Source organism: Torulaspora globosa, chromosome 8, assembly GCF_014133895.1.
Source record: "Torulaspora globosa chromosome 8, complete sequence".
Classification (NCBI taxonomy): domain Eukaryota; kingdom Fungi; phylum Ascomycota; class Saccharomycetes; order Saccharomycetales; family Saccharomycetaceae; genus Torulaspora; species Torulaspora globosa.
The window spans coordinates 339,258-362,979 of record NC_050734.1 but is presented as its reverse complement, the minus strand read 5'-3'; the positions used below and the strand labels follow the sequence as shown (position 1 = coordinate 362,979).

Here is a 23,722-nt window from a genome sequence, read left to right as displayed (position 1 = left end):
AAGTAGTTATGCTTTAGTCCTAGTTATCTAAGCGCTCATAAAATAATACGTAAACGTCAGCACTAGAGACTTTTATCACGCCTTGCTCTAGGTTACCATGATTGGTCTCTTCTTTGACGATCTCGTCGTCAAAGTAGTACCATTTCTGCCATCCCTTGTCAAGTCTATGCATTGGGTCTTTGTTAACCAAAGATGTATAATGACCGCTTATCAGGTTACCAGAATGGTTGACAACCCCGTACAATCTGTATTTAGCAACCTCGTTGTTTTTCAGAACAATATTCAGAATCAGTGGATAGGAGATGATAGTATCATTCTTTTTGGTCAGATCGTAGTAAAATCTTGAGAGATGAATCACTAACACCGGGGGTACTACAATAAAGTTTAAAGTTTTCTTGCTTGTCAGTTCTTTTGGCTTTCTATCACCCATGAGAGACCTGGTACCACCCAGCACTCTGAACGGAGATTTAGATCTGCTTCTTTTCGAATGTAGCTTGAATATGCTGCTTTTGCTGTGAGACTCTCCCCCATAATCCAGCTTCTTCCTTTTTTTAGATTTCTTGGAGTTGCTTGCAGCATTAAGTGGACCGCAACAATTTGGACAATTCCAGGCATTTTCTCCCGACAGTATCTCTTCACTAGTGAACATATTAATGCAGTCTTCTAGTTTCACCCGCTTAGATCTCGAAAATGTTGAAGATGACGGCTTTGGCATCGCCAGCGATAAAACATAAAAAGTCGAGTGACTATAAGAAGAATTGCCACACCGCTGACATTCTAGAGTGTTTTCTATCTGTCCTTGAAAAATGTGATCGATAGGAGCAAGACCATTTCCAATAACGTGCTCTTCAAACCATTTCTTATATTCTTTGCTCTGCACATTCATGCGCTCTTGGTCGTAGAGAAGTAGGTCAGGATATTCGTCAGCCACAAGAGCCTGATTCGATAACTCATCATGCAATCGATCAAGTACTACCATTAGAAACTCTTGAGTGTCCTGTTGGTCATCCGGAATTCTTAGGTCAGGTCTGAGATAATTTAGCACCTTCAAAAAGCCAGTCGGTACCACTGAGCATCCGCCATTGATGTACATCTTCTTAAACAGTATGCTGAAAGACTTGGACAATTGAGGTTGGTTCTTGAAATTCTGATTGAGAAAAGTTTCGTACTTCCCCGAAATGAACAGATCTCTAAATTTTGTGGTGGCGAAAAGGCACTGTAGCATTCCGTTGATGTAACATGTATTACCTAAATTCCTTAACCCAGTAATTGAAAGAGAAACATATGTGTTCGAACTTTTTTCTATAGTTGGAATTGAATAATGTCTTTGCAGGCGCCAATACTGTTGATTGTTTGGTGGATGCGACACACCAGTAGATCGAGCCAACTTTTTGGATGATTTCGATGGGTCGGAGTCCACCGTCAATCCATGTTCGGGCAAACTGGATTCGGACTCTCTACCGCGATCTAGCGAAATCTTCGGCGGCACCGGAGGTGGCGCTGGAAGACCCTCTTCAGATGGCATGCTCAAAGATGAAGGTGGTGGAGGGCGCTTTCTTATGCGCAGCGGCACGGCAGGAGGCTTCCATGGGGGCATTTCCGGAGATTTGCTATCACCGCCTTCAAGAGCGCTCTTCTTCAGCTCACCATACGGTCGATATATGTAATCACCCAATTCGATATTGTAGTTAGTTGAGTAATTCTTCATCAGCTTTTTCCATTTTTCATATCCTCCAAGCAAGTGTGTGGGAAGGCTTTTCAAATTTACCGTTGGTGGGGAAGTTAGCAAATAGAATAATGTGAACATGTAATCAAAATTGACAGTCATGTAAGTTCGCATGTCAGTATAGTACACAATGTACTCGAAAGATCCTCTTTCAAGAAATGCAGATTTTTTAATGATGTGGTCCAGTGCAACCGAGCTGGATACCGGTGTTTTAGTTTGGGCGTTCCACAGGTCCCTGGGGTCAATCTCAACTGTATAGGGCGCCACAATATGATTAACCCTAGATCTCTTTGATAATCTTAGATCAATTAGCAAAAGCTTGCCGCGTTCCTCAGGGGACGACAGAATAGCGAAAAGCTCAGGTGCTGTAATTATGCTCTGTTTTTGTAACCTTTCTAAGGTTTGTATCAAACTATCCGAGATTGAGTCAGAATGCTCGTCTCCCTCTCCCTCAAACATGTAGACTGAATGGTAGGAGTCTTTCCGATGCGTGTGCTGTCTGTCAACGTTGGCGCTCCAGAAATTCTCGTTTGCACCGTCTTGCTCAAAGAAAACCATGCTATCTGGATTTTCGCGAGCTACTCCATCCGGTAAATGGCTTGCTGGTTTCGTAGGTACACTCCCTTGCCTCAGTCTTGACACACTATGCCGTTGAAGAGAGGTGGCATCAGACTGATCAGTTTCCAAAGGCCGATCCAAAGACATGAGCGAGGGCGACAGAGGTGCCGGGTCCAATGCAAGCTTCAGCTGATCATTGGGCTCCAGCGAAGGTGCGGTCCAAACTTGCGTGGTATCTTCATCAGGAGCTTTCTCCGTCTCAGCATTGCCATGTTCGAGTTTGGCATCAGTTTGCTGTACAGCCTCAGGTAGCGGATTGTCAGATATCTTCAGATTTGCCAAACTCTTCGCCAATTGGCGGTCGGGAACCGAATACGCTCTTTTCCTGGTTATACTTCGTTGAAACTCGTTCAGATCTCTAGCACTTTTGTCCAAGATCCCATCAACCTCATCCTTTACCATCAGAAGGACATTAGTCATGTTTGCTTGGTTCTCGTACATTTTCTTCAGATCATTAAAGATGCTGTATGACTTGTTCCTTGTCTGAAACTGGATCGATTGAGGAACCACTAAGTACAGATAATAGCAACCAATAGTGAATGCTGTCAAAGCATCCTGACTATTTTTCTCCTGCAAAAACTCCACGTAAGATTCAAACAGATATTCCGTATGCTCCAGCAGATCTAGCAGTTTTTCGAGCTTCAAATGCGCGTAGGAATGCTTGATGTGTTCTTCATATGTATTTTGAATAAACCCCAGTAGCTCATTCGAATATTCTGGCGTGAATGACACCTCTTTATCGCAATTAGCAACCATTACCCCTAACCAGTCGTTCGATTCCAGTAGGTAACCTGCCAGAGAGCGGGAAAAAATACACCTACGTGGAATATAAGCTATCGGGATGGCTAACTCACCCTGAATGAGGATTTTGGACCACTATACTCTTGTTGAATTACAGTCTTCCTTCTCGACTCCCTCAATCAACCTGATTTACTTCCCTTCAGCCTAGATTATCTCTGTTACCCGGTCTCTTCACTTCGATTCAATGTTAAACCATTTTAGCCTTTAAAGACACCAATCAAGTGCTATAAGGCCCACTGGCTTGCTAAACTATGTAATTCTGTGGCGCCGGAGATCATATTTTAGCTTTCTTGACAGCGGGCTCCACCTCCGATGGATTCTCTGACGACCTTTTCTTAACCTCCATGACTGTTCTATCGAATAGCTCCTGCACCCTCTTCTCTATATGATCTATCAGCTCCTGTTTCACTTCTCCGGATTTCATCAGCTCATAATCATACGGGTTCGCGGCCGCCGACGGGCATTCTTCCGGAACTTCGGGCTCCTGGATAACGCTGTTTATGTCAGCGGCTGAGATCTCCAGTTTGTCTCCCTTGTTGCTCTTCAGATCAAAGAAATTCTCCTCGATTATGCGATAATCTGTGAAGATCTCCTCAAATCTCTGCGCCGTGACCGCTACGGGGAACTTGTCTGAGAAGAAGTTTGCTGGAAACCTGAAATCCTTATCAACCAGCTTTTTGAACTGCAGCCCACAGTATATAAGCGACAGCGCAATGAACGTGTAGCCATCGCAAAGCAGCGACACTGGCTGAGTCACCGCCTGAACGATGAAGTTCCTGGCTTCCTGGAGGATCTTCGGGAACACGAGTTTGAACTCTTCTGGAAGATCGTAATCTCTGTTGAAACGATAGTATCCGCTGAACATCTCTTCGATCAGATCCTTGGGATTTTCAATATTCAGATCAAAGCCAAACGAGCACAAAATCGCCTTCTCGCTCTCGACCAGTCTGTCTCTCACGTCCCACCGCAGCTTATCCATGTTCTGTTTTGTCCTCAAACCGCTCAAATCTTTGACTAGAAACTCGCATGTCGCCTTCACGTATGCGTCGATGGGTCGATTGTTCTCCATAGTCTTGCACGCTGTCACCAGGATAGCCTGAGAAACGTGAATACAGTCCGTGAGCGTGTGCGGCAGCCCGTAAACGAACCAATAGCGGAAGAACAGGATACAGGCAGCGGTATAAGTGTGATCAAGCAGGTTTAGTTTCTTCTTAACCGTGTAAAAGTAAATCAGACATTTTTCCATGCAACGCTTCATCTCTGCTGTAGCCTGCGGGTTTGTTCCAAGCTTTTCTATAACTTCTTTGCAAGTAAAAGTCCATGGATTGTCCGGTATCTTGATCATATCCGGCCACAGCAGCCTTGGATTGAACTGTGACTTTGGTTCCTCAGCACCGTTGGATTTTGACCGTTCTGCCGGCTTGTTTGGCCCAGTAGGTGCTTTCTGAACATTTCCAACACTCATACTCTACCGGAATAAACGAATACCTTGATGCCAACGGCGAAAGAAGCCTCTTAACTGGGGTTTTTAACCATCAAATGGATTGAGTTTCTGACGTATGTCTTGGCCATACGAATATACGCCTTACTACGTCACGTGTACGCACTACCGTTAAAGAACAAATCATCATTATAACTATAAAAGCTTCGTATAGTTGCCAGTGGGTCTGAGATCACCGGCACGGCAACGCTGGGAGGATGATCCAGCGATTCCGGGCCATTAGGATTTTTCGTAGCATATTTTGTTGTCGTCCGTAACAAAAGCGGTCAGTTTACTTCTCCGAAAAATTCTGGCTCTGGGCCTTGTACGTCTCTTGTCGGTCTGGTCCTCCAATGTGTTTATGTCCACGTCGTACTCATTCAGGACGTGATCTTGGTATTTGAGTATGGGATTTTGCGAGGTTTGTTCTTCGTTGGAACCGGGAAGAGAGCTGGGCTGAGACGCGAGATTACACCTCGCGAGCTCTTCGAGATATCCCTGGGATATACTCCTCTTCCCGCTTGCCGGTCGCGATCCCGCCAAGTCTGGGCGTGTCGTGGCTGCTAAAGCGCCATATGACTTCTTTTTCCGGCATTTCTTTGGGCTTTTGCTTACTTCGTAGTCTTCCGAGAACAATTTCTCGAACAGTGCTGCTTTGTCTCTCACTTTGGTGGAGTTTCTCAAGCGCACTATCGAATCTGCAGACGATGACGTGTCGCTATCGGAGGTGCTGGCATCTGTGTGGTCCGACACATGTTCGAGCTCGTAGATCGACGAATGCCAACCGCGGTTCGACAGTTTAGGCGGAAGATCGGAGAAAATAGACGCTGCAGATGATTTGGAGTAGTTTGACACCGCTGGCGAGACTGTTTTTGTCTCGTCTAGGGCGGGTTCGTAACTCACAGGATCGCCACTTCTCGTCGGCGTCTCTACTTCTTCCTGAATGGTTTCACTTTTATTAGAGTCCCGGGCCGCCAGGGCCAGGTTATTAAATCCCTGCAGGATCTTCAGATAGGTCATCTTACCGTCGTTCTTTCTGTTATTCTCGTTGGCGTTTCGTACATGTTCCACAAAGTTCTCCTCTTCGTTCCGAAGCAAGAGCATCTGCGTGCCGCTCGCCTGGCATTCCAATTCACACCTCTGCTGGACATATCGTACAGATTCGAAAACGGAAACGTTGTGTTCCAGCGTCAGTTTCATGAGCAGGTTTCTGCTCCCATTCAGTATATCAAAAACGTCAAACAACAATCTCCTGGTCCACTGATTTCGGCACCCGTGCAGTTCCACCAGACTATTCGAGAGCATTAGATTTTCGTTGGCCAATATTCGCAGCATTCGACAACATCTCGCAACATTTCTTAGCTCTTCCCTCTCTAGAAAACACAATATTTGGAACAAAACATTCAACGGTAGCTCTGTCAGAGACAACGGCGTTCTCTCGGAAGATGCATCTCTCATGGTATTCTCTGAGATAATATGGTACAGCAGCAAAGCAAAGATGCAATCTAACAAGAAAGTGACAGGCAGCGATATCGTGGGAACGTGAGTTTTATGATTAGCTATAGCAACTGGAGAGCTATCGGGATCCTAGCAAGCTCTTTGAGCTATATGATACTTGAAGTTAGTAGTTCTTGATCAAATCGAGGGATTCTTGATGAAATGTCGATTGTTTTTGTTTTACCGAATCAGGCAGCGACCCACTCTATCACGTGGAATCAGCCGTTTATCACTGTAAGACCTTCAAAGCTCATCTGCTAGTCAATTATAAGGTCTGATTTCGATAGCTAGCTGCCAATTGAGTGTCTTTTCTATGGATTATTCTTCTCTGTGGGATTCACTGTTCTTTAAGCTACCTGTACTATAGAGGCGATGCAGTTGAAGGCTAAGACTGCCAAGAAAAAAGAAGGTCAAGAAACCGTAAAATGGTCCTGATTCAGACCTTAGTTCCCATTTTGGGAGGCGCTGTTGTTGCTGCCAATGGTGGGATAGATGAGACAGGATCTTTTGTTCATGGAGTCGAGCCACTAAGGCAGGAATTGTATGTGGGAGACTCGAACGACAACTGGAGCTGCTTGAGTAACCCTTCGGTGGTTTTAAATGTCAGTCAGATCAATGATGGCGTGTGTGATTGCCCAGACGGCTCCGATGAACCTGGGACCGGGGCGTGTGGCACCAAGGCGCCTTTATTCTACTGTCGCAATGAGGAATTCATCCCTAAGTACATCTCACAAAGTAAAGTCAATGATGGCGTATGCGACTGCTGCGACTGCTCGGATGAGCTGCTTTCCCCGGCGGAACCGTTCTACAGGGGCTCAGGATGTTCGGAGTTGCAGGAAGCCTTCGAGAAGATCAAGAAGACGGAACTGAAAAAGCATGAGGAGGGTTCTCGAGAACTGCGAAGCCTTTACAAGAGATTTCACCTGAAGGATGGAAGTGGGAACGTAGATAGAATGCTGTTAGCCGAAGAAATCGAGAAGATTTCGGGTCAACTTATGGATAGCGAGTTGACTCTATCATCCTTAAAGACTAAGCATGTTGAGCAGTTGAAGACGGAGAATCCATTACTGTACCAATTTAAGCAGTTGGACGCAGACTATATCGCTTCCGAGATTGCAAGCTCGTTTGAGCGGGTGGTTGAAGTCAGCAGAGCATATGAGAGCCTGGTGAAGATCCTGGACGCACTCAGTGATAATTATTTGCGTTCGTTGAACGACAGAGTGGTCAATGACAATGTTAAGAAGTACGATTTTATGAGAAGCCAAAGTTTGAGGAAAATAAGCTGTGACTCCAAAGTCGAGGAGCAGCAGCGCGACCAACTAGTGGAATATTTCCAGCGGGAGCTCCCTCAGATGTTTTGCGAGGGTAAGATCGACAAACCTTCCAAGTATATCATTGGCAAGATCACATTTGTGGAAAGCATGGTTTTCGGCAAAGTTGATTACGTGCCCGTGGTCATTTCGAAGATCCAGCAACTGAGCGGATTGATGTCGGAAGTTGCAGAAAATTACAACGTGAATTACCAGGACTCAGGTGTCAAGGAGGCTGTGGAGTCTTACAAACACTGGTTGCTGCAATACCAGGCGTTGGGCGATGGTGCGCTTCTGCCCGAAGAGTTCGTGGAAAAGTTCGCGCGGCTCAAGGAGTTCGTTCTCGCAAGTGCTGGCGAGATCTTAGCCTCCAGCAGTGGCGAGCAGGTCGACTCCACCTTCCAAGGCGTGCTGCAACATATCAAATTTTTAGCCAGGAAAGCGGCCGCATATTTCAGACCGAACCTTGCGAGCGAGATAGCGGCCCTCGAGTCCACCATGGAACAGCTGAAGAGGCAGCTTGACACTAAGAGAGAGCAGTACCGTACGCTGGAGGACGAGCAACAGGGTGGCGGCATCCGGGAGCTGCAAAGATTGAAGCAACTTATCGGCGCACTTTCGCAGCAACATGTCTTGACCAATGCCATCGATAACTACGTCTATCAAATCAGCCTCGGCGGACCCATCTACCAAATAGAGAACTCACCAACAGGAAACCAGGTGAAAATCGGCGATCTCAAAGACCTACGTTTACAAAGCGAAGATTCTCAACCCGCTTTCTTCAGCTACCTGAAGTCCACTTATCCTGACGAAGGCGACCTCTTCCCAGCCCTCGTTTCCGAGACCGCTTCGGACCAAGAAGAATACCTATTCGGCAACCTCCATGAGGCAAGCAATGGTCTGGTGCTCGAGTACTCCGGAGGCGACCGATGCTGGAACGGTCCGCAGAGGTCCGCACAGCTCAAGGTCCGTTGCGCCAAGGACTTCCAGATAACAAAGGTCTACGAGATGACGAAGTGCAACTACGGAATCGAAATGACAGGACCCATCGGCTGCAACTTGTTGTGATGCGGCGGGAACACGAAATTGCGCTGTTTTCTTTCTGGCGGTGGTGCCGAATCGGGTCAAACATTCGCGACTTCTAAGCTCATCGGTTTGTCAAGAACAAGTAAGAGATCGGCGTCCAGCTTAAGCTTCAAAATAGCTCGTTGCTGCCGTGGTGGACCCTACTGGCTTGCCAATGATGCCGTAGCTTTGCGTAATGAACGAGCTCTTAAAAGCCTGAAGCGACCGCTCCGTTGTGAACGACAGTTCTTGCTATGTGGATCTTAGCAAGGGCAGTTCTATATAAACGTTTAGTTAGGTAAGTTCGAGAGATATGCTGGTCCCAAAATTTTGTGGTTGGGTCAGGTTAAGATGCTTGGTGGCAACAAGGATAAGGTGAAATTCGTCCCTATCAGAGAAGTGAAGTCTGAGGAGGATTATACGTTGGTCAAGGATATTAAGCAATTGGAATGGTTTGTCAAGTCTCAGGGGCAGGCATTGAAGAGTAACGGGTTCTTTAAGGCTGTGAAGAAGTCAGTTGAAACTAGGGCGGAAACACAAACTTTGTACTTTACTGATTTACAAAGTGGTAGATGTGGTTTTGTGCAGTTGTTGTACTCCAGTGTTATGGGAGGCGTCTACAAGGGTTTTCAGCTGAATTTTAAGGTATTCCGTAGTCGTGAGGGTGATAAAGAGGACATTGACATATGGGAGAGTTTCAAGGTGGAGGATATAGAGTATTTTGAGCCTCTGAGAGTGGCTTCCAAGGAGGTTTCCTTCGAATTCAAGAGCGCTCCGCATGATGACGAATTGGTAGCGACACTGGTGATCAAGGTCGACATCCCAAAACGTTCCAAGGGCTCAAGCGGTGTAAAACTTGACCTTATGGTGGATCTCTTCGAGGGCTTTATGATTAAACCTGACGGATGTAGCTACTATCTCGAGAAGGGCGTCACTGAGGATGAGCTTAGAGAGCAACAGGACAAGCTGCAGTCAAAGAAAATGCTGAGGCATCTCTTTGTGCCCAGGGCTAAATGTCACGGTACGATATCTTACGAGACAAAGACCGGCCACAAGGTTACCTTCGACTTGGTTGATGTGCCAGGTCTGTACATTGATGCAGTGCAAGGTCTAGCTCCACAGAAGGCCGCCTGTAGATGGAACTTTCTGTGTTACCAGGATCGTGTAAGTTCTTTGCTATGTATGGAGTTTACCACCAGCGAGGATCATAAACACACCAAAGTGACCGTTTGGTGCCATACAGAGCAGAATAAGATAAAAGCTGTCGGTTCCAGCATAAATGGGGGGCACGTTAAGTTCGACGCCACTGAGAAAGATACAGAAACAGGATGGTCAAACCCGACCAGCATCAGCTTCCCGCTAGATTTCAAAGAGAAAAGGCTGCGGCTGGTCAACCGTTATGACGTGTTAGGCGAAATGCCGTATGTCGTCAGATCCCTCGTGGAAAATCTTGCAAACGTCAAACCATTCATCTACCAGTACTGTCAAGATTCAGAATATAACGGTGAGAGTGGCATATCGATCATTGAGAGTACATTCATCAGCTAAAAACGACTACATAGAGCTTAAACGGTTAATATTGCAATCGCGGAGCCCTCCAGTCGGGGAGACTCTCTTCTTGTCGCAGATCCTGTTTGGTCGCTGGGAACTGGTACAGAAATCGTCGTAGGGCTTTACTGTCGACGCTAAAGTAGCTTGTTCCGTCGGGCGGTTCCTGCATCTTCTCCCGGCAGCTGGAACCTGCCATCGAACCGCACCAAAGACTCAGATAGCTGTGTCTCGAACGGATTAAACAGGGTGGATTTGAAAATTCTATCGATTCTGAAGAAAAGCCACGGACGCCGGTCGTAGTTATTGAAATCGTAGCCGAGGAACTCCAATGACGGGCTTTCAAAATAGTTTGGTAACGTCATCGATCTTTCCACCAGTCTCAATTCCAGAGTGGCGGGAAACGTCTGACTGTCGATTTTGGGCAGTCTGCCGAGGTTGAAGCAGTAGACGCCAGCCTCAGTGACGAAATCGGCAATGTAGGGAACCGGGCTCACCGTCTGATATCTCTCGTACGGCGAGTCACGGAATTCCGTCACCAACGTCGCCAATTTGCGGGCAGCATCTAAATTATCAATGTAGAACCAAGCGTTGATGCGACACCGTACATTCGGCGGCACAACGCAATGGCCAGTAAATATAGGCCTTTGGTAATCCAGGGAGTCCCCCGCAGGCGAGTTGACAAGACGGTTTTCGCACTTCAACGGACCCAACAGGGCGTTGTAGATGACGTACCACGAATCATCTATACACTCTGTCCCACCCTCTGCGGAAACGATCAGTCGTGAATTCTTTCGCAGAAAATCCAAACTCTTCACGTATTGCTGTAAGGGTCTTAAAACACTGTTCCAAAACTCTCTTTCCTCCACCTCGGACAATAGTCGTGACACCTTCCTCTTGTACATTTCGTTGTGCAGCCGGTAAAACTGCTTGTTGACCGACCGAAGTTCCCTGGGACACTCCTTCAAGAGACTCCATAGAATTTCCACGGGAAGTTCATTCATCGGGAACATCTAGCACACCATTAGCTACCCCGGCGACCGCTATAACCCAGTTGCCCACCTAAAGCTACCACTTATTCCTCTATTCTTCATTCTTAAATACTGTAAGTTTTATGTATGGTAGCGCCGCATCTCTATTCTGATCTTATCATGTGACTAGAAATCTTAGAACGAATTTCAAGTCTTAAAAATTTTACCGTTTAAAGCTCATCTCATCTCAAGACTTACAAACAGTATAATATTATCAGGAAGGGTATTGTGTTTGGTTGAGTCAGGAAGGTTTGGATATAGTTGGATTTTATTTTAAATTACAATTGAGTGCTGAAAACTAGTTTTGGTTGGGAGAAAAAGGAGAAAAAAGTCAAAAACAAGAGAGCTTTTTAGTGAAAATTGGACCGGGAAGCCAGGTTTTCTGCTTGAGTAGAATTAATCGAGATTTGCAGGCAAGGATAGATAGAAGCTTTTTTTGTGGTAGAGTTTGCCTTCCGGGAGGGCTGGTTTTAAAAGCGAAGGAGATAACAAGAAGAGATGGTTGCCAAGACGGCCAGGAAAAACGTCGTAAGCCACGGGGGAAAGTATCGTACCGGGCAGAAGCTGCCGGCGAATGCGAGTAGCGTGAAGAGGAGCAAGCCAGGAATAGCGGTACGGCCGAGGCGGTTCAGTTTGCTATACTCATCGGACTCGTCTTTGAGTGATGTTTCTGATCTCGGCGATAACAGGTCTAGGAATGAGAAGTCACCTACGAAACGAAAGATGGAGAAGGTGAGGAGTATATCTAATAATGCGACGGGGAAAAGAAGTAAACTGATACAGGATAGCACGGAGGATTCTTCTGACGGTCAAGCTGTCGAGAGTGATAGCGAGGAGGAGGAGGATGGAGACGATAGTAGCGATGACGACGATGAGAGTGATAGCGACGGGAGTGAGAGTGATACCAGTTCGGATGATGAGAGTATTGATTTTGTCAAGTTGACTGCTCAGCGAAAGAAAAGAGCGATGAAGGCGCTATCTGCGTTGAAGAAGAACAAATCGCCGACAAAATCGCCAGCAAAATCGCCAGCAAAATCGCCCGTGAAAGCGACAAGCGGGCAGCGTAGGAGGTCGTCGCAGTTGAGGGACAGCAAGACCCAGGAGAGACAGCACAATAGGAAGCCTGAAGGGGATTCTGACAGCTCATCTAATGAGAAGGCATTGGCATTCAACTTCAAGAAGGATGACGACGGCATAAGATATGCAGAAGCGACGCAACAGAGCGAGGAGGATATCGGAGAAGAAGTGAAGGACTCTAACGGGCCAGCGCCAGATCTGCCGTTCGATGACAATTTGAACCAGTTGCATGTCCCTGAATTCTCGGTCTCCGAAGAATCGGAGTATGACATCGATCAGGATGCGTATTTCAATGTGATTGACGACGAATCAATGGGAGAGATGGACACAGGCTTGGACACTGGCGAGGATGAAATGCCTATTCTGCATGAGGAGGAGAAAATTTTGATGGCTGAGTTGCAAAATGCGGATGATTTATCCCTTGATGGCAGCATTCACGAGGATGGGTCTGATCCAGATGAAAAGCTTCGGTCGCCATTTGTTGAAGGTAAGCCTGAAGTGGCTGACGAGGAAGATAGTGATGACGATGATGAAATAATGACGGTATTTGATATGCCTTTCTATGAGGACCCTAAGTTTGCAAGCCTATACTACTGTGAAGATGGTGATGAACCTCGTCTAAGCCTGAGTACCTCTCTTCCCTTGCTGGTGAGTGGTGAGAAGTTGAAAAGAATGAAAAAGAGAAAAGCCTTGAAACTGGCACGTCAGGAACGTATACAAAGAAGAAAGCTTTTGAAAGAGAAAAGCAAGGCTAACGGCATCAAGACTTCACAGATCGATGGAGACGAGTACATATTTGGTGTTTTCTTCCAAAGCGATAATGAAAATGGTGACGAAGCCACTAAGCGACATTCAACTTTGCGAGGAAATCTGGATTTGGAATCACCACTGCGCCGTTTGGGCTCGGCAGCTGCCTCCGATGCTAGTTCAGATGATGAATACGACAATATTCTGCTAGATGTTGCCCACATGCCATCGGATGATGAAGTGAGAGGAAACGGTCATGATAGCCCGAAACTGAGGCAAACAGATCAAGATTCTTCTAGCTCCATGTCCGATTCTTCAGCCATAGACCTTGATGATGAAAGTGACCTTATAGATTATGATAGATCCGATGATGATGACTATCTGAGTGACACAAATGTTTTTATCGACATTGATGACCTGGACCCCGATTCATTTTACTTCCAGGATCGCGATGACGAGAATATGAGCTCCTTTTCTGAGATTATGACGGATGAAACAGATATCAGCCACGAAGAGAATTCGAAGGAAGAGGCGTTGGAAACAGTCAAGTATTTCGACGATGAATCGACCGATGAGGACGATAACTTGCCTCCACCAAATTCAAGAAGCAAGATGATCGGTTCTAAAGCCAAAGAAATAGTCAGTGCTAACATTGTGGGACTGAAACCTCCCAAACTCGGAACGTGGGAGACGGACAGTAAACCATTTACCATCATCGACGGTCTCTCAACGAAATCGTTATACCCCCTGATACAGGAGCATCAACAGTTTATCGAGCAGCAACAGAGGGCACACTCGCAATCGCCTGATCTTCGCTCTGGATATGAGTTAAGTTCCGCCAATGGGGATGAACTTACTCTAAATGAGCTGCTGAATATGAGCGAGCTGGAAGATGAAGATCACAGCACGCCATCATTTATGCAAGCAGTTTCCAATTGGTATGAGAAACCAAAGGTTCCCCTTTCTGCTTTTAGAAATAAAGGTATTAATGAGCATGAAGACGATGAGTACATGCTTCCTGTCAATTCAACCAGAAAAGTGCCAATTGGTTACATCGGAAGCGAGAGGACAAGGAGGAAGATTGACAGAATGAAGGAGCTGCAAAGGAAGAAAACAGAGAAGAGAAGAAGGACCAAGAAGAAGAAGAAGTTGTTGAAGCTGAAACGGAGACAAGAACGACTGGAAAAAGAAAGGCATAGACAAGGCGAGCAGACGATACAGGCCGCAAATACCAATTTGACTCTCGGGACACCAGACTTGAACCAGCAAACAGATCCAGAGTCTGCAGCCCCCCTGCCCAGGTCCAGAAAGAGTTCTGTTAAGAGTGTCGGTCTCGAGGAAATACACGAAATACTCGGAAAGGATAATAGCGATCTACTGGATGGCGGCGATCCCGATTGTGCTCTCATCGATGGAGAGCATGAGATTGATCTAGCAGATGCCGATATATTGGCATCGTTAACGGCTCCCATTCAGCTGGATAGCATTGGCGGCGCTCCATCCTGGAGACGGAGACAAAGCATGGCGGAAGCGGCTGCTGAGAACCTTCGCTTTACGAAGAACGGATTATTTAGCGAAAGTGCCTTAGCCGATATTGAAGACATAATAGGCACTGGAGTGTCATCTGGGGCGTTCGAATTCAGTGCATCATTGCAATAAAGACGCAAGACTTGATATTTTTTGAATTTTGTTTTGTTCTGGGTTTACCTAGCATTTTTATAGCTTGGATATAGCATACGAAAGCAATATAACAAGCCTCGAGCATAGACGTTGTTCGAAACCAAATGCTAGAGATGATATTTAAGTATCCAATTACTGACACTTTCTATATAAGATGGGCTTCGTCCATGATGATTTGAAAAATTTACTGGTAAATCAAGCTCATCGCTATTTAGTATGGCGAAGATGAACGTAGCACCTGGTCCAGTCTCCCAGCAGTAGTATCTCCTTCGAGTGCTATTATTCGCGATATGGATCTCAGAACAAGTTTTAAGAATGAGTCTTTGAGTCCTATATATGCTGGTAGCGGGGCAATCTGTACTGTGTCCGAAGATGGTAAAATATTAGCGACTCCGATATTGGATGAGATCAACATTATTCAGTTGCAGCCATGTTATGAACTCTTACATACTATTGAAAATGATGATGAGCAGGAAATTACTGCCCTGAGTTTAACTCCCGATGGAAAATACCTAGGCTATGTGTCTCAGGCCCAATTGCTGAAGATCTACAGTTTAGAGTCCAAGAAGGTACTAAGATCAATGAAAATTTCGTCTCCGTCTTATGTTCTTGAGACCGATTCTACGTCGACACTTGTTGCGATTGGTGGTACGGACGGTAGTATAACAATTGTGGATGTAGAAAATGGCTATGTTACTCATTCGTTGAAGGGCCATGGTGGCACTATTTCAAGTTTGAGATTCCACGGCCAGCTAAATGGGGACAAATGGCTGCTCGCTTCCGGGGACACTGGTGGTGTTGTCAAAATATGGGATTTGGTGAAAAGAAGATGTCTAAGTACCGTGCAGGAACATACCGGGGCGATCAGAGGCTTGGACTTCAGCAAGCAGGATGGAACATCGCATGTACGATTGTTATCTGGTGGTAGAGATGACATTGTGAATCTCTGGGAGTTCGATATGAAAAAAAAATGTAAATTATTAACAACGATCCCAGTCCATCAACAGGTGGAATCATGTGGGTTCATCCGCGATACGAACCTTATTTATACAGCCGGAGGAGAGGCATTCTTTCAGATAATCTCCCTGGAGAGCCAGAATATTATTAAAAAGACTCAGAGGCCGATCGAAGAGCTTTTTATTGTAGGCGTTTTACCCATAATGGGCGGGAAGAAGCTCTACTTGGTATTATCAGACCAAACGTTACAGTTAATTGACATGGATGAAACCTTGTCCGATATTGGCAACGCTACCATAAACATCCAGTCATGCATAGCCGGTAACCACGGCACAATAGCAGACATCAGGGTGGTCGGACACTCCCTGAACAAGCTAGCACTAGCCTCCAATTCCCCAGCTTTGAGAATCATCCCGATGCCTCTCGCGTCGGAGAGCGCCATGCCTATCGCCGTGGAGATATATGAAGGTCATGAAGATCTGCTTAATTCGCTAGATGCCACCGAAGACGGTCAATGGCTTGCAACATGTTCAAAAGATAGTACATCGATCCTGTGGAGATATAATTCTGAGCTCGACAGATTTGTCGCCTATGCCAAATTTATGGGCCATTCATCCTCTGTAACGGCGATAGCTTTGCCAAATCTGATGCATAAAGGATGGCCTGAGTTCCTGATCACAGCTTCCAATGACTTGACGGTTAAGAAGTGGAAGGTCCCGCAACCGGATGCACAAAACCTTGGGGCGCTACAGCTGGTTAAACAGTCAGAGTACACCTTTCATGTGCATGCAAAAGATATCAATGCCTTATCTTTAGCGCCCAATGATTCTATTTTCGCAACAGCTTCCTACGACAAGACTTGTAAAATCTGGGATGTTGAGACCGGTGAAAACAGGGCCACTTTGGCAGGCCACAAACGTGGCCTGTGGGACGTCTCTTTTTGCCAATACGAGAAGCTTTTGGCTACTTGTTCAGGTGATAAAACGATAAAGATTTGGAATCTGGAAACCTTCTCTGTGGTGAAGACGCTAGAAGGTCACACAAATGCGGTTCAAAGATGCTCATTTATGAACAAGCAAAGGCAGTTGGTCAGCAGTGGCGCCGATGGGCTCATAAAAATCTGGGATTGCGCGACAGGTGAGTGCTTGAAGACCCTGGATGGCCATGGCAATCGAATTTGGGCGATGAATGTCTGCAACGACGGAGAGGTTATCATCAGTGCAGACGCAGACGGTGTCTTCCAATTTTGGAGGGACTGCACTGAGGAGCAGAAAGAGCAAGATTTGGAGAAGGAGAAATTGAAAGTTGAACAAGAACAGACGCTCCAAAATTACCTCGCCGCTGAGGATTGGACAAACGCCTTTTTGTTGGCTCTAACATTGGATCACCCATTGAGACTGCTCAATGTGCTGAGACAATCTATTGCAAAATCTGAAGACGATGCAGCTTTTGTCTTCAACAGGCAATTGGATGAGCTTATCAGCAAGTTATCTGATGAGCAGATCCTTCTCCTGATGAAAAGGTGCAGAGATTGGAATACCAACGCCAAAACCCATAGTATAGCACAAAAGGTTACCAAATGCATCTTACTTCACCACGACATCGGGAAACTCTGCGAAATACCGGGGCTGGTGCAGTTGGTAGACGCAATCATTCCGTATAGCAAGAGGCATTTTTCAAGAGTGGATAATCTGATAGAGCAAAGTTATCTATTGGATTATGCATTAGTTGAGATGGATAGAATATTATAAAGTAAGACGTATTTTTTTTTTGTTTGCAGCCCTGAACATTACTTTAGCATTAGGCCTTATTAAATAAAATTTGGTGCCAGTTTTCGAAATTGTGACGTTGTTACCCAACTTTGAAATTTTTCAATAGCGATGAGATAGATATATAGTCAGATAAGTGCTGATGAAGAAAGATACCAGTTGTATTGGTCAGGGCTGAACGTATTTTGGTCGCTTTGATTGTAGTGAACCACTCGAAATGGCTGAAGGTGAAGTCAGAGCAGCGAAAAGTGCTGCCAAAAAATCCAGAAGGAGAAAGAAGAGAAGAACTGCAGATGTTTCCGACTCTTCCGATTCAGATTCTTGCTCAGATAATGACTATGGGAGAGAGAATAATAAGTCTCTAGAAGAAGTGAAAGAGGAGGATATCCAGTTAACGGATGATGAAGCAATTGGTGGTCCGGAAGTGAGCAAAGAGACGAGCGTGGAAAAACTCGACGATGAAGTAAGAGATCAACTAAATGCTATCCCATTCACTAGGACTGAATTAACCGATAGAACTGATCATATCAAAGGCCAAGGGGCAGACCTAGTAAAAGTGAAGAGAACTTTGGAAGAGGACAGGAAGAAACTGAGCTCAGCTTTGGAGGGTCAGAGGACGAGTAGGACTGACGCTGAAAACAAGAACGCATATTTAAGCATTATGTTTGAAAACTATGGAGAAGAGATAAATTCACTGAGGGATGCTCCCGATTTCACGAACAAGTCTCTGGTTATGCTGGCGAACGTATTGAAGGATGGTACGGGAATGTTTGATGTAGACACTTTAAAGACGATATTGAACTGAAATGGCTCGGATATATGAGGAATGATTTAGAATAGATCTGTTATGGATATAGTATACAGTTTGTTGACACAGTGAGTGATCACTGAAAGAATCTTCGCATCTAACCCAGGATCCGCACGAAGAACCAAGCAGAACCGGCCGCAATCCCGCCGACGGCAACCATTTGAAACCCCTCACTTATCTTTTTCTGTAGCGTACAGTTATTGCTCATTGAAACCTGAGTCTTGAAGTAACCGAACCAGAATAAAGTGATCGCCATGATCACTATGGACCATATCAAACCTGTACCAACTTCGCTGACGAAGAAATATGGAAGTAATGGCACCAACCCGCCGACGAAATAACCACCACCGATGGTGGCTGCGCTAACGGACTGTCTATTTTCTGCAGGTTCGTCTAGGCCTCTACCATATCGAACGATAAAATCGACCATGAGTTCTGGAGTTTTTTGCAAATCCTTGATAAAGGAGACAATGGTCTCATCTGAGAAATTTGGGTTGATCTCTAATAGAATGTCTTCTATTTCGTGATTTATCAGAGCCGTGTTATCGTAGAATTTTCTCTTCTCCTGTTTCACCTCAGCATGGTAATAATCACTTTCACTCTTGGCCCCTAAATAACCACCAAGGCCCATCGAGATAGCCCCGGAGATCAGCTCAGCAATCCCACCAGTTATCACCAATTTGCTGTCTCCCAAGCTGGACAGCCCTGCTGTCAAAGCAAAAGGCACCGTTAGGCCATCACTTAGCCCGATGATCATATCACTGATCACTCGAGGGTCTACGGAATTAAACCATCCGCTCTCCGAACGCTTACTCCGAGAGGAATTATTCCGGTCAGCGTCTGAACTCTGCTTACCACTTTCCGTACTGCTACTGCTGCGGTTCAAATTGGCAGGATCCGGTCTACCAGACTCTAAGTCCGCATTGGTGCCATAAAACTCTCTCGAAGCCGATGAGCTATTGTCATTAGTCAATAAAGGAGAATTCTCTTTCCTCGACGAGATAATCCCCACAACAGCATTCTTCAGCGCAACCACCGACATATCCCACGTTATCTATCAATTTGTGCCTCCACAGTGTTTATTATTTGACGCAATTCTAGCTTGCCAAATCGCCGCTGGTATTCCTCCAAGTCTCTTACGCCTAGTGGCACAGTACACGGGCAGCTATGAGGTCCTAGTGATCCACAGCAGCCACCTTGTGGTTGGTACGAAGCTATGTTAATTGCTCATCGGTCTTGCGTATATAGGTCAGTTCCACGGTTGCTAGTATTTTTCCCATTTGTGCTAAGCCCGCGGTCCAATCACAACGCTGAGCTTTAGTAATAGTAAGCTAAAGAAGCCAAACTGCTGAGATTCCCAGCTGGTCATGTTGCAAGCTGCCCAGGATTCACGACGATTATGGCTTGCGTCGCTGTCTTCAGAAGCTGGTGAAATCGAAAATTAATACTCGGCGTCACTAATTTGTGTCGCCGGAAATTTACTGCGATACTGGAGCAAATCTCTTTGGAAAGCATTAGCTACTGCCCAATAGCACCAGTGATATATTTGTTTCAAAGATTTGAGCAGTTCTTTCATGGGAAATTCGGTAGTCTGCCGTTTGTCTGTTTATGTTTAGTGCCCGATAACGCACATTCAGACAGTAGCGGCGGCAGTGAAGGACAGCCGGTAAAGCGGTCTGCACCAAACAAAGAGAGAATTCAGTTTACCACATTCGTTAAATGATTAATACTACACTACTATACACTAGAAAGATCCCCGAACAACGAGACATACGTACAGGCTAGCGTGTACGCACATCCTAATTTCCCCGCGTTGCTTAAGCCTGGCTGGAGGCCGAAGAGTACTTGGTAACGGCTCTGGTACCTTCGGAGACGGCGTGCTTAGCCAACTCACCGGGCAAGATCAATCTCACCGCAGTCTGGATTTCTCTGGCGGAAATGGTGGACTTTTTGTTGTAAGCAGCCAGTTTGGAAGCCTCGGTGGCGATTCTCTCGAAGATATCGTTCACAAACGAATTCAAAATGGACATGGATTTCTGAGAGATACCAGTGTCAGGGTGTGTTTGTTTCAAAACTTTGTAGATGTAAGAGGAGTAGGTTTCCTTTCTGATCTTTGCTCTCTTCATTTTGTTCTCAGTGGAAGGAGCCGTCTTCTTGGCGGCTGGCTTCTTCTCAGCTGGAGCCTTGGAAGCAGGTTTCTTTTCAGCTTTAGCGGACATTATGGTTTACTTAGTTGTTTGATACTGTGTTAGCAGTTTCTTAGAAAACAGTCGCTGCGAAATCGTAAAAGACAGCTGTCGCCTCTTCTTTTATACACCTCGGGCTTCAAAACAGCGAAATATCGCCCCGAGTGCAAATGAGCAGCTTAACTATGGGTATACATCGCAGTTTGGGTGGCGTTCTGTGAATTTCGCTGCAAAGGCCGGCTTAACTACGGGCGCGATGGAGCGAAAATTCGGGAACGCCCGCTTTCCGCATCGGGAAACCGGGACGTCTGCCCATAGTTAAGCGAACCGGTCGGATTCTGTGAAAACTGAATTTCTGGCGAGCGCGGGAAACCCAAGATTGGCGTTCCAGGGATTTCACACGAGCAGGAGAAGCTGCGAGCACGGAAAAGTAAGGGGCCCAAGGTAGTTGAGCGCGAAGCAATCTGGCAAACGTATTTAAAGAGACGGTGATTAGGGTTGGAAGTGGTTTCTTCTCTTGTCGTCTTCGTATAAGCATCAAACACATACACATATCCTATATAACTAAGAGATTAAAATGTCCGGTGGTAAAGGTGGTAAAGCTGGTTCTGCTGCCAAAGCTTCCCAATCAAGATCTGCAAAGGCTGGTTTGACTTTCCCAGTCGGTAGAGTGCACAGATTACTGAGAAGAGGTAACTATGCTCAGAGAATCGGTTCTGGAGCCCCAGTGTACATGACGGCTGTCTTGGAGTATCTAGCTGCCGAAATTCTGGAATTGGCCGGTAACGCTGCTAGAGATAACAAGAAGACCAGAATCATCCCAAGACATTTGCAATTGGCCATCAGAAATGATGACGAATTGAACAAGCTGTTGGGCAACGTGACTATCGCCCAAGGTGGTGTCTTGCCAAACATTCACCAGAACTTGTTGCCAAAGAAGTCTGCAAAGCCAGGTAACGCTTCTCAAGAGTTGTAGGGGCAGGTTTTGAGCATATGTATCAAATTGGGTCGTCATCAGGGTCTTCTATGTAAGGTAATTTTAAGTGTATATTATAAGATTTAATCAAACCTCCAAAAAATTTAAGAGTGATGAAATATGTGTTTAATAATAATACAAACGGTTTCTTGGTGTTTTACGAACGACTGAACAGTTTCTTCAGAAAATTGTTCTTGGTCCTCTTTGTTTCGTTTCTGGCTGTCGGTTCCTCTGTTGGGGCAGTCTCTTGCTGTTGCGGTGGCTCAGCAGCGACGGTCTTCTTGATGGATCTATGGAAAGATGTTTCGCTGGCCTGGTCATCGAAATGACGGTTCGTTGTCTCTAAGGACTCCTCGACATTTCTCGTAGTGGAGGCACCATGAGAGGAAATGCTCTGATTACGCCCAAGAGGTGCCACCTTTATTATATTGATCTCCTCTGCAGCCTGGGACTCGACAGCAACAGCTTTAGTCGTGGATCCCTTGGACGGCTGGTAACCACTGTTTTCGATCGAAAATTGCTTGACCTTCTCAAACATGTTCTTAATTTTTGACTTGCGCTCACCAGAAGCTTTCTTGCCTTCGGGCTCGGGATGCTCCATATCGTAACGCTCCCATTCATTTATTTGCGCACCTTCATTGGCCTCGGGGGTGGTTGTCTTCGTAGCTGTGGTTGCTTCAGGACGTTCAAACACATCCGAATCCTGCTCTTCCACGTTGCTGTTCGACCGCTGAACGGCTTCGGAGGAAGTCGCTTTCACTGGCTCTTGCCTGCTGGTATGCTGCAATGGCTCATTTACCTGTTCTTGAGGCTCCGCTGGGGCTGGATTCGTCGGTACTGGCTTCTGATTCTGACCGTACTTCTCTTGTGCGATTGCTAACGCCTGCCTATACATCTCCTCGTCGCTCAGCTTTTGTTTTGCAGTGATAACAGGTGCCTTAGGCAAAGGAGACTTGGGTGCTTGAATCTGTGGCTTTTCGATCTCCTGGGGAACAGATTGCTCAGTTACTTCATTTTGGTTCTTGCCATTCCGCTGGAAAAAGGAGCTTATTCTTTTGGGCTTGGATTTCGGCTTTCCTGAAGAGCCACTGCTGATCGTCGAGCCAACGTCGACTGATGCTGAGTCTCGAAGTGTCCTCTGTCCCATTCGACTTTGCGGCGCCGAGGCTCCAGAACCACTGTCATCCGTCTTGTATACGCTCTGCTGAGCAATCGCATATGCCTTTGCATACATTTCCTTTTCTGTAAGAGCCCTTTTCGGTTGCTGCTTGCGAGTTTGCGATGCCTGCTGAGGGGACTTCCGACTACCTGCCGCAGGCCCCTGCCTCACCGTCTTCCGTTGCTGTCTACTGTGCCTGTTGGTCTGATCCGGAATGTACTCCAAGGCATCTGAAAACTGCGAAAGACTGCTTGTCTGATCCAACGGCAACTCGCCTTCCGAACCCCCAGCTAGTGCTGCGCCGGATGATCGCTTTGGCTCGGTCAGAGCAGTATAAGCATGTCCCGAACGAGGCTCCCGGCTCGGCTGCTCTCCTTCAGAAGGCTCCTCTGCTCCATCGTCCTCCTGTATAATGTAATTACCACTGAATTCGTCAAAATGTTTCTCAGCATCTACAATCGGAATTGCCTGTGTGGTCGTGGTCGTAGTCTCCACATACTCATATCCGTTGACCCTCCTGATTGTCCGCCTGGTAATCGATTGCGTTCTTCCCTGCGGATCCCTGACCTCCGTGGTCTTCACAGTGATCGAGTTGGCTCTTGAGCCATTGCCGTTGCGAACCCTCGCAGCAGAATTGTTTGAAGTCACAGAGGCCCTCCTTGGTTGTGTTGAGCCCTGGAGCGAATATGTTGGATAATTGTGCCCTGAGCCACTCTTGGGCACTCTTGCTGGTCCTCGATTCGGCGCAACCCTCCTGATCGCCTGGCTGCTCGAGTGAGTCATCGATTGGCTCCTCTGCGGTTGCGAACGCAGCGTCCCGGGTGCGTAAGCACCCGCTGATGCTGCGTGAGCAGCCGCCGCTGACAGTCTTGAACTCCTGTTGAAATCATCTTTGTTCTGGTAGTGGTAATCGTATCGAGAAAGGTCTGGAACCCTTCGTTCTCTCTTGTTCATGCCAAAAACCATCTTTCCAGTCGACTAGACACCTCAATCTTGCCGGAGTCGACACAGACTGTGTCCCGACACCTCTGCTATTTATCGCATCCTTTTTTTCCATTCCAATTTTTGCTCCGAGAGGTCCGCCTTGAGGGAAACTTCGCCTAACATCGCATGAGGGCCCAATTCCTTGCATAAAGCGACAGCTGTCGATCTTTCAATAAAACAATAGCACTTCATCCAGTCAAAGGATTTGATTCTCACATCTATAAGGCCTGAGAAACGCAAATTTCTAAAATTGCGTTTTTTGCCACTTTCTGATCGTCTTTACCATCTCAACACTGCCCTATA

General features: G+C 46.3%; 13 protein-coding genes across 13 annotated transcripts; 6 read left to right on the top strand and 7 right to left on the bottom strand.

Moving 5' to 3' along the window:
- Positions 1–19: 19 nt before the first annotated feature.
- UBP7 (ubiquitin-specific protease UBP7) lies at positions 20–3,100 on the bottom strand (the record flags this gene model as incomplete). Its single annotated transcript, XM_037285614.1, has 1 exon — positions 20–3,100. One exon carries the CDS (start codon positions 3,098–3,100, stop codon positions 20–22), a length of 3,081 nt encoding a protein of 1,026 aa, XP_037141510.1.
- Positions 3,101–3,419: 319 nt separating this feature from the next.
- On the bottom strand, positions 3,420–4,610 carry BUR2 (Bur2p; the record flags this gene model as incomplete). The annotated part of the gene is made up of 1 exon (XM_037285613.1): positions 3,420–4,610. One exon carries the CDS (start codon positions 4,608–4,610, stop codon positions 3,420–3,422), a length of 1,191 nt encoding a protein of 396 aa, XP_037141509.1.
- Positions 4,611–4,865: 255 nt separating this feature from the next.
- MFB1 (Mfb1p) lies at positions 4,866–6,083 on the bottom strand (the record flags this gene model as incomplete). Its single annotated transcript, XM_037285612.1, has 1 exon — positions 4,866–6,083. The coding sequence occupies one exon, from the start codon at positions 6,081–6,083 to the stop codon at positions 4,866–4,868; it is 1,218 nt and encodes a 405-aa protein (XP_037141508.1).
- Positions 6,084–6,547: 464 nt separating this feature from the next.
- Positions 6,548–8,500, top strand: GTB1 (Gtb1p; the record flags this gene model as incomplete). Its single annotated transcript, XM_037285611.1, has 1 exon — positions 6,548–8,500. One exon carries the CDS (start codon positions 6,548–6,550, stop codon positions 8,498–8,500), a length of 1,953 nt encoding a protein of 650 aa, XP_037141507.1.
- A 348-nt stretch (positions 8,501–8,848) lies between these two features.
- HG536_0H02070 (uncharacterized protein) lies at positions 8,849–10,045 on the top strand (the record flags this gene model as incomplete). Its single annotated transcript, XM_037285610.1, has 1 exon — positions 8,849–10,045. The coding sequence occupies one exon, from the start codon at positions 8,849–8,851 to the stop codon at positions 10,043–10,045; it is 1,197 nt and encodes a 398-aa protein (XP_037141506.1).
- A 137-nt stretch (positions 10,046–10,182) lies between these two features.
- UCC1 (Ucc1p) lies at positions 10,183–11,058 on the bottom strand (the record flags this gene model as incomplete). The annotated part of the gene is made up of 1 exon (XM_037285609.1): positions 10,183–11,058. The coding sequence occupies one exon, from the start codon at positions 11,056–11,058 to the stop codon at positions 10,183–10,185; it is 876 nt and encodes a 291-aa protein (XP_037141505.1).
- A 516-nt stretch (positions 11,059–11,574) lies between these two features.
- IFH1 (Ifh1p) lies at positions 11,575–14,559 on the top strand (the record flags this gene model as incomplete). Its single annotated transcript, XM_037285608.1, has 1 exon — positions 11,575–14,559. One exon carries the CDS (start codon positions 11,575–11,577, stop codon positions 14,557–14,559), a length of 2,985 nt encoding a protein of 994 aa, XP_037141504.1.
- Positions 14,560–14,870: 311 nt separating this feature from the next.
- Positions 14,871–17,288, top strand: UTP13 (U3 snoRNA-associated protein UTP13; the record flags this gene model as incomplete). Its single annotated transcript, XM_037285607.1, has 1 exon — positions 14,871–17,288. One exon carries the CDS (start codon positions 14,871–14,873, stop codon positions 17,286–17,288), a length of 2,418 nt encoding a protein of 805 aa, XP_037141503.1.
- A 235-nt stretch (positions 17,289–17,523) lies between these two features.
- Positions 17,524–18,111, top strand: RSA3 (Rsa3p; the record flags this gene model as incomplete). The annotated part of the gene is made up of 1 exon (XM_037285606.1): positions 17,524–18,111. The coding sequence occupies one exon, from the start codon at positions 17,524–17,526 to the stop codon at positions 18,109–18,111; it is 588 nt and encodes a 195-aa protein (XP_037141502.1).
- A 100-nt stretch (positions 18,112–18,211) lies between these two features.
- CCC1 (Ccc1p) lies at positions 18,212–19,156 on the bottom strand (the record flags this gene model as incomplete). The annotated part of the gene is made up of 1 exon (XM_037285605.1): positions 18,212–19,156. One exon carries the CDS (start codon positions 19,154–19,156, stop codon positions 18,212–18,214), a length of 945 nt encoding a protein of 314 aa, XP_037141501.1.
- Positions 19,157–19,931: 775 nt separating this feature from the next.
- HTB1 (histone H2B) lies at positions 19,932–20,333 on the bottom strand (the record flags this gene model as incomplete). The annotated part of the gene is made up of 1 exon (XM_037285604.1): positions 19,932–20,333. One exon carries the CDS (start codon positions 20,331–20,333, stop codon positions 19,932–19,934), a length of 402 nt encoding a protein of 133 aa, XP_037141500.1.
- A 544-nt stretch (positions 20,334–20,877) lies between these two features.
- On the top strand, positions 20,878–21,276 carry HTA1 (histone H2A; the record flags this gene model as incomplete). Its single annotated transcript, XM_037285603.1, has 1 exon — positions 20,878–21,276. The coding sequence occupies one exon, from the start codon at positions 20,878–20,880 to the stop codon at positions 21,274–21,276; it is 399 nt and encodes a 132-aa protein (XP_037141499.1).
- A 157-nt stretch (positions 21,277–21,433) lies between these two features.
- MSC3 (Msc3p) lies at positions 21,434–23,401 on the bottom strand (the record flags this gene model as incomplete). Its single annotated transcript, XM_037285602.1, has 1 exon — positions 21,434–23,401. The coding sequence occupies one exon, from the start codon at positions 23,399–23,401 to the stop codon at positions 21,434–21,436; it is 1,968 nt and encodes a 655-aa protein (XP_037141498.1).
- Positions 23,402–23,722: the final 321 nt, after the last annotated feature.